General features: G+C 37.3%; 1 protein-coding gene across 1 annotated transcript; it reads left to right on the forward strand.

Annotated features, from left to right (window-relative positions):
* Nucleotides 1–6,559: 6,559 nt before the first annotated feature.
* Nucleotides 6,560–7,180, forward strand: LOC109244570. The gene has a single exon (XM_019411678.1). The coding sequence runs from the start codon at nt 6,560–6,562 to the stop codon at nt 7,178–7,180; it is 621 nt and encodes a 206-aa protein (XP_019267223.1).
* The last annotated feature ends 2,113 nt before the right edge of the window (nt 7,181–9,293 follow it).

Genomic DNA, 9,293 nt, shown 5'->3' on the forward strand with positions numbered 1-9,293 from the left:
TTCCTTGATGAGTTGAGTCAACACTTGATGCTTTTGTGTCGCACTAAAGCCATGGTGCTAAAAAGGTTGTGTGTTGTTAATAAGGCATTTGAGTTGAGGGTAATTGTTAGTACCAATTGATGCTTGATGAGGTCACCTTAGGGCAGCTGAAATTTTCCTTTCTTTTATCTTGAGGAGGTGGGAATTACTTTGTTTCCTTGAGGACAAGCAAAAGCTTAAGTTAAGGGGAGTTGATAACTAAGAATTCTAGCCTATTTTATGCTCCTTTTTGCTTAGGTTTTGGATAAAAAATGTGTAGTAGTACTCCCGAAAACTAACTTATTGTGCTTGTTTGTAACGTTTGGTCAAAATGAAGCAAGAAAGTCATAACCAGCTCATAAAGGAGTGAAGCCTGCACAAGTTCAATGCTGGGCTAAAAGCGCTGACAGCAAAGAAATAGTGCGGCCGCGGAAGTTGAACCGCCGAGGCGACCATAATTACGCTCTCAGCGGATTGAGGTTCAGAGAAGGCAGTTTTGGGCTGAACAGACACCGCTGCCCGCGGTGAAATTGCGCGGAAGCGGAATTACTTGACGCGGCCGCGGTCCATATTCCGCTGAGGGCAAAAGTTAAAATTAGAGGACTAGAGATTTGGGCTAAAACGAAGAGCGCGGTCCGCAAACATATTTCGCGGTCGCGGTTGAAGACTACGCTGAGGCGGTTGCTTTTCGGCTCCTAGCGGAATCATGTCCACACCAAGCTAAGGAGGGAAGAAACGCGGTCCGCGCTTGCTTTTGCGTGGCCGCAGAAGCCCCAGCGCTGAGGCGCTCAATTTTACGCTGTCAGCAGAACCTCCGTAGGGGAATTTTTGTCCGAAAATTTTAGCTGTCTATAAATAGTTCTTTTTTAGATCTTTAGGGTATCTGTTGTTTTGAGGAACATGTGAACAACCGCTTTTTACCTTTTAGAGTAATTTTAGAGCATTGTTAACTATTAATCTTAGATTTTACTCTTGTAATTACTTTTTATGACTTATATTTCATCTTCTCCTTTGATTTATTCCTTGATTATGAGTAGCTAAACCCATTAGTTGGGGTTGTGGCCCAACCCCTAGTGTGGGTATTTAATGGGTCTTCAATTTTAGGGCTTAATTATTTATGGGTTAATGATATATAGCTTGAATCATGCTTTAATTGTTGAATTGGTGGTTGCAAACAGTGATTCATGCCTATATGACTTAGACTCTTCTTGAGAAAGAGATTCTAAGTCTAGGAAATTCAGGCTAACAAAGAATTGGGGCGCATTCAAGAGATTGATAGCCTCAATTAAAGGGTTAAACCTAGAGATAGTAATACCTGACTTGAGCCAATTTTGCTTGCATTGGTTGGACACCCAATTGGGCTTGAGAAAGCCAATTCGGGTAAAGTCACTCAAACTACCGAGAGGTATAGAGTGAGTAATTATGTGCAATGGTTATATCATGACCCCAATTATAACAAGTTTGTCCTAAGTTTTAGATCCCGTTAGATACTCACCTAGGTGTATGTCACTTCCCTAGTGCCCTTTATTAATTGAGAAAACCCTTATAAAAAAAATATTGTACTTAGATTATTTCATCCTTCATTAGTGTTAAAAGTAGAATGGAAACCAAACAAAGCATGATCGTAAGTGCAATTAAGAACAACGCACATAGCTAGATTAGATAGAAACCCAATTCCAAATCAATATTAGCTCTCTGTGGAAATCAATCTCGACTCCACGGGTAAAAGCTGCATCGACCACTCTTGCCATTTTATAATGGTATAGAGTTGAAACCGATCAAGAACCAATGCTTGAAATCCCTCTCCCATGGAGATATTCAGATTAAAGGAAAACAATAAATGCATGCTAGGTTTTATTGTGCTGAAGGTAAAGAATAAGAGCGAATACTCTGTTTGAACCTTCTAGTGAATACTTTGTTTTAGTGAATACTCTTGTATAGGTCCAAATTTGGTAGCCATGATAACGGATAAGCGAAACATAGGACGGGGTTGACCACGACGCAAAGACTGACGGCCGCCCAAATGAAGGCGGACGACTAGACGCGGAAAGCTGATATAGGATAGTAACGGTAGCTTAACTTAAAAATGGACAGGAAGAATATTCCTTTGGATATTCTTTATGTTGTACTTCTTAGGGTTTTTGGGGAATGTCCATTATAAATAGGAGGAGATGGGGAACAAAGAGGGATCTGCCCTTTTTGAGAATTGAGACATATTGTAAAACTGAGAAAAGAATATACGAAAGAGTTTTCTTATTCTCTTTATTCAAGCACATGTTATTCAATCTTTATCCACAAATTTCAAGATCCCATAACTGAGATTGATTACTTACTTTTCCACGTCGTCAGAGAAAGGAAACACCCAATCACACAATCATTGGGTGACGATTCCTTTATACTACAACCTTTATCATTCTCGCATTTACTACACATTTATGATATTACATGTCTTACCAATCATAGCATATTAAATTCGCTATTTAATGTTCTCAACCCTAACTCATCATACAAGAACTCTGTTTTGTTTGATCTAGAATTTCTTAAGTTCTACTGAGATTCACCCTATTAATTTATCCTTGATTGAATTAGTAATTATTTGCTAAAACAACTCTGTTTTAGTGAACAAAAAAAAAAAGAAGACATAGCATCATTAAGATGAGTAAATGGTGCAATGAGAAGTGGTCTGCCTATCCTAACTGCGATAACATTTAAATAAAGACTAAAAATCTGAACTTGACCATCAATTGATGCCTCGTCTAGTAGCTGCACAACAACCTGAAGAAGCAGTTATAACACCAAATATAAATATCTATAAAGTGATGTTGGTGAAAAAACGATTATAAAAATATGAAAATATCATACCAACCTCAATATTATTAGCTACAACCTTTTTATATATTGTACAAGACTTCAACAAGCTCATAGAGGTTTATATAATAGAATAATTATCGCGGCTCTTCATAACAATGCTAGTGCACTGAAATAGCTCATCCTTTCCTTCACACAAAAGAGAATACAAAAGAAAAAAAATATTAGGTCAAAAAGTTCAAAAATATTAAAAGAGAAAAATTGAAGCTTATGTAGTAAAAGGACCGAACATGAAAGATACCAATGTATGATTCTAGAGAGAAAGTGGATGGAAAAGATTTCAGAGTTACCTTTTTATAGGATTAAATATATAAATGTTGATTTTGATTATGCTCAACAAAAAACTTGTCTCGTCCCACACTGTAATTCCCTATCTCTACAATATGGATTTACATAACTGTAGTACTTCAGAGTTATATGATATTAGAGTTTTATATAGTAAAAAGATTTTTGTCGAAGTCAGCTAGTGATAATGTTGTGTCTTACTACTATTTCGTTTTTCACAGCGCCGGGTCTGTGTACTGTCTATCGTTTTTCCTTTGCATCTACTATCTCATTTTCATGATGTTATATTTCCTATGTTTCTATTGGAGGTACTGATATTGTCTCTTTTCGTCTTCTTGAACCGAGGGTCTTTCGGAAACAGCCTCTCTCTACTTCTTCGGTGTAGGGGTAAGGTCTGCGTACACACTCCCTAGACCCCACTAGTGAAATTTTACTGGGTAATCGTTGTTGTTATTGTTGTATAGTAAAAAAGACTACAAGGAAACTTGCAAAGTTGAGCGCGCTTATGATGCCTTGTTTGGTGATAATAATTTTACAAGTATCAAAATCTATTTTTATCTATAAAATAAGGATTACACCCAAATATTTCTATCTCAATAATAGAAAAGGCAAAACACAGGAATACAACCTGTAAAAAGTAACCTAATGGACTAGGATAGGAAGAGATAGACTCAAATATTTTTATAAAGTATATGTACAGATAAAACTTGTATTCTTATAGAATTAGAAGACTTGTTTTCAAGAGCTCTTTGAGTATATATTTTATCGTACCTCACATTTAAAATTAAGAAATAGAAGAGGTTCTTTTACATGGTATCAGAGTTAGGTTCGAATAATATAAAAATTTTGATTGGGCGATTGACGTCGATGATCGTAGGTCCACTACTAAATTTGCTATTTTATTCGTGGCTCACACTAGATTTCTTGGGCCTCTCCAAAGCAAAGAGTTGTCTCACGGTCAAGCACTGAGATAGAATATCGATCACTAGCTGCTGCAACGTCTGAAATCACATGGGTTGAGCATTTTCGAGAGAGATCGATTGCCTCTCTTCTACCATTCGTACTCTTTGGTGTAATAATATTAGTGTGATACATACAAGCTTGTAAAAATCATCTTTTTTGTATTGTTTTTTATTTTTTGCTAATTTGTACTTTTTTGTGGTGAATTATGATAATTCTTGTTTTCCTTTTGCCCATTTTCTTTATCCTAATAACTTGTATTTACATCATTCTTTTCCCTCTAATAGCTCAGATTTCTCATTATTGTGATAACTTGTATTTACATCATTCTTTTCCCTTTAATTGTTTATATTTCTCAATTCTCATGGATTTGAGGTCCTTATTACTAACCCTTCGTCAAACCCAATAATAATACTCCTTATTGCAAATTTTTCTTATTTTATCTTTTTTTCAATCTCTACATAATGTACCCTCTTTGCAGAGCTCAGTAATGTTTGCAGTTTTGTGTGAATGAGAGAGTAAGAGAATTTTGAACTTTGAAAAAGAAAACAAGAAATAAATAAGGTATATTGGTGTTGTTTTGAAACAAAGAGAAGAAAATAGGGAAGAGAAGAAGACCAAGAAAAGATGAAGCTCAAGAAGTTACAAATCCCGATCAACAATATTCTCAACAATAAGAAACAATGGCTCATCCTATTCGGAGTTATATGACACTAGAGTTTTATATAATAAAAAAGATTACAAGGAAACTTACAAAGTTGAGCGCGCTTATGATGCCTTATTTGGTGATAATAATTTTACAATTATCAAAATTCTTTTTTATCTATAAAATAAGGATTACACTCAAATATTTTTATCTCAATAACAGAAAAGGCAAAACACAGGAATACAACCTGTAAAAGGTAACCTTCGTGGATTAGGAAAGAAGGAGATAAACTCAAATATTGTTATAAAGTCCATGTACAGACAAAATTTGTATTCTTATAGAATTAGAAGACCTGTTTTTCAAGAGCTCTTTGAGTATATATTTTATCGTGCCTCACATTTGAAATTAAGAAATAGAATAGGTTTTTTACATGGTATCAGAGGTAGGTTCGAATAATATAGTAATTTTGATTGGGCGGTTCACGTTGATGATCGTAGGTCCACTACTAGATTTGCTATTTTATTCGTGGCTCACACTAGATTTCTTGGGCCTCTCCGAAGCAAAGAGCTATCCTCAAGCACTGAGACAGAATATAGATCACTAGCTGCTGCAACGTCTGAAATCACATGGGTTGAGCTTCGAGAGAGAGATTAGTTGCTTCTGTTCTCCCGTTCCTACTCTGGTGTAATAATCTTACTGCGACTTATTTAACAACAGAGCCACTAGATTTTCTTGGGCCTCTCCGAAGCAAAGAGCTATCTCACAATCAAACACTGAGATAGAATATCGATCACTAGCTGCTGCAACGTGTGAAATCACATGGCTTGAGCTTCGAGAGAGAGATTAGTTGCTTCTCTTCTCCCGTTCCTACTCTGGTGTAATAATTTTACTGCGAATTATTTAACAACAGAGCCACTAGATTTTCTGGGCCTTTCCGAAGCAAAGAGCTATCTCACAGTCAAGCACTAGGACAGAATATCGATCACTAGCTGCTGCAGCGTCTGAAATCACATGGGTTGAGCTTCGAGAGGGAGATTAGTTGCTTCTCTTCTCCCGTTCCTACTCTGGTGTAATAATCTTACTGCGACTTATTTAACAACAAGTCTCATTTTTCATTCACGGACTAAACATATGGGATTGATTTACATTTTATTCGAGACAAAATGCGTAATAACACCTTATCTCTCAAGTATGTAAGCTTTCGTGATCAAGTCGCCAATGCGCTCACTGAATCTTTGTCGAAAGTCTAGTTTCTCTGGTTGAAGAGCAAGTTGATAGTGATCTTTATTATATTAGTTAGTGTTTTGATGGGAGTATTTGAAAAGAGGTGACTTTTGTTTTAAAAGGTGCCTATTGGCAAAGGTTAAGTCTATTAGTCCTAACAGACACCTAAAGGGTTTGAAAGGAGGTGACTTTTGGTATTAAAAGGTGCCTATTAGCAAAGGTTGAGTCTGTTAGTCCTAATAGACACCTAAAGGGTTTATAAATACCCTTTTCTTCTCCAAAACAAAAATTATCAGAAAAGCAACAAAGTATCTTCTTCTTTTCTGCTATCTTCAATTCACCAAATTTGTTCAAGTGGAAATTCGAGTTAATTGCTGGTGCTCGAATTTCAGAGGCTTTGTAAAATCCTGGAGGAATTCTGCCATAATCCCTGCAACAACGAAATTGGGAGGCTTAAATTCCTTAAGGACAGTGACTACACTATCAAAGCCTAATTATTTCGTCCCTATATATTCTGTAATATTTTCTAACAATCTTAAGGAATTTAAAAACACTGCAATGGAGGCTTCTGGTAGTGATTCTGGTTTCAATAAGATGTTCGAAGTGTTCAAACTGTATCGATTTGATGGCTCAAATTTTACCCACTGGAAAGACAAATTGTTGTTCTTTCTCACGGAGTTGGGAATAGCATATCTACTGAGTTCTGATCTTACTGAAATGCCAGAACCTACTGCTGAAGACTCTGACGAAATTAAGGCGGCACGCAAAAAACGTGAAGATGATGAGGTGCGCTGTAGAGGTTTTATTTTAAACTCACTTTCTGATCGTTTATATGATTTGTTCCATCCTCACAAATCACCACAAGAAATCTGGAAAGCCTTGGAACAGAAGTATACTGCTGTGAAGCAAGGAACGGACGGATTCCTTGGAATAAAATTTTTTGAATTTCAAATGATAGATGGGAAATCTGTCATGGAACAGGTTGATGAGTTGTTGGTTTTGATATCTAGACTCAAAGATTTTAAAGTCGATGTTTCTGAATCTCTTCAAGTGGCTGCTATACTTGCAAAATTACCAGCCACTTGGAATGACTATAGGAAGAAATTATTACATTCTTCCGAAAACTTTATTGTGGACCAGTTGACAAAGCATATTCGGATTGAAGAAGAGTCACTATGACGACCCGATCCGTCGTCTCATGAGTTACTACCCTGTTCTTCCCATCTTCTGCTTTCTTATGTTTCATTATCGGTATTGGGTGCGTTAGAATTGATTTGGAATGATTTTGATAAGAAATGAGACACTTAGTCTCTTTTAAGAAGGCTTAAGTTGGAAAAGTCAACCGGATGTTGACTTGTGAGTTAGAAGGCTCGGAATTGAATTCCGATGATTCGGTTAGCTCCGGGTGATGATTTAAGGCTTAAGAGCGCAATTGGGAGTAATTTTGGAGGTCCGGTGAAGAAGTTAGCCTATTTTGGCGAAGGTAGTATTTTGGCGATTTCCGGTTGATAGGTGAAATTTTGATCCGGGAGTCGGAATGGAATTCCGAGAGTTGCTGTAGCTTCGTTATGTCATTTTGGACTTGTGTGCAAAATTTGAAGTCAATCGGACGTGATTTGATAGGTTTCGGCATCGGAAATAGAAGTTGGAAGTTCAAAAGTTCATAAAGCTTGGATTGGAGGTTGATTCATGATTTTAGCGTTGTTTGATGTGATTTGAGGCCTCAAGCAAGTCCGTAATATATTATGGGACTTGTTAGTATACTTTGTTGGGATCCCATGAGGCTCGGATAAATTTTGGAAGAGTTTTTGAAAGATTTTTGCCGTTTTGAGCATAAATGTAATGATCTAAAGGTTCATTTTTAGTTCTAGAGATCCAAATTTGATTCCGAGACTTCCGGAATTTTGATAATGAATTATAGGACTGATCTGGAAATTTTGGTCTAATTTCATCAAGTCGCGATTGGGTTTTTGACGCGAAACATGAGTAATTGTTTAACGAGCGAAATCGATATCGCACTGGGCAAATGAGCTCCGAATTGAGTTTCGATTGAAGGGTTGTGTTCGTATTATTATTTGTGACTCATAGGAACAAGAATCGTCTAATTCCGAGTTCGTACGAAGGAGTTAGAGCCTTTTTAGTGAAATTAAAGAGTGCTGGTGCATCAGGTCTGGTGTGGCACTTTTAGCGACCAGATTAGCACCTTTAGCGACCAGATTTGGGTCTTTAGCGACCAGATTTGCTTATTCAAAGCTGCTGCATTTCTGCTCGTTTTTTTTACCTATTTTCTTGCGAAATAACACGGCTTGGGGCGATTTTGAGCAAGAAATCATGGGAAATCTTGAGTTAAGTCACTTGTGATTATTTCTACTCCATAATATTGAATTATCATCGAATAATCCGACTAGATTACATGTGTTTTGAGGTATAAATTGGGGATTTTGGACCTAGGGATTTGAAAATAAGATTTGAAGATTTGAGAGGTCATTTGAGTTCCGATTTTGGTAAAATTTATATGTACGGACTCGTGGCGAGACGAGGAATCCGTTGGTGTGATTTTCGGAATTTTTCGAGAAGTGGGCCCGGGGCTCGGGTTTTACCAACTTCGTGAATTTTAGTACTTTTCGAGTATTTTTGATTGGGTTATGTTTCTTTAACCCGTATTTATGTATTCGTTGTGATTTTGACTAGATTCGACGCGCGAGGAGGTCGATACAAAGGAAAAGGCATTGCGGACCAGTCTACGGCCGGTTAGAGGTGAGTAGTTTGTATAGATGATGGCCTGAGGGTTTGAAACCCCGGTTTATCACATTGTGACGCTATATTAGGGCGTGACTCGCACCCCATGGCAGGTGCAGGATTGTCTATGACTGGGGATTTTGACTTGGTCCATCCCGAACATGAATGTTTCTATATTGGCGACTGATACGCACCCTGTATTGAATATATCTGGGCTTATTGCCGTGTTTGGGGCCTTGTGCCGATCTGTAGCATCCTTAGAGGATGAATGTCATTGTGATAGCATGCTTTGTATAATCATTGATCTCAGTCCTGTGTTTAATCACTGTTATGAAATGCTAAGTCACTTTTCCTGAAGTTAAATATCTAAAGTATATTCTCCTTAATAAATTGAAAATTGGGAAATTAATTGAATCTGTTACGTGACTCATATGCATATTGTGGACTGAGTATGGATCGGGCTGCACGCCGCAGCGAATGGTATGATTATATTGCGCTTGGGCTGAAGGAGCCCCTCTGGAGTCTGTACACACCTCCAGTGAGCGCCGTCGAC

This window comes from Nicotiana attenuata, unplaced genomic scaffold, assembly GCF_001879085.1.
Source record: "Nicotiana attenuata strain UT unplaced genomic scaffold, NIATTr2, whole genome shotgun sequence".
In the NCBI taxonomy this organism is placed as follows: domain Eukaryota; kingdom Viridiplantae; phylum Streptophyta; class Magnoliopsida; order Solanales; family Solanaceae; genus Nicotiana; species Nicotiana attenuata.

Coding starts and splice junctions, on each gene's coding strand:
- LOC109244570 (XM_019411678.1), top strand. CDS start 6,560: ATGGAGGCTTCTGGTAGTGATTCTGGTTTCAATAAGATGTTCGAAGTG.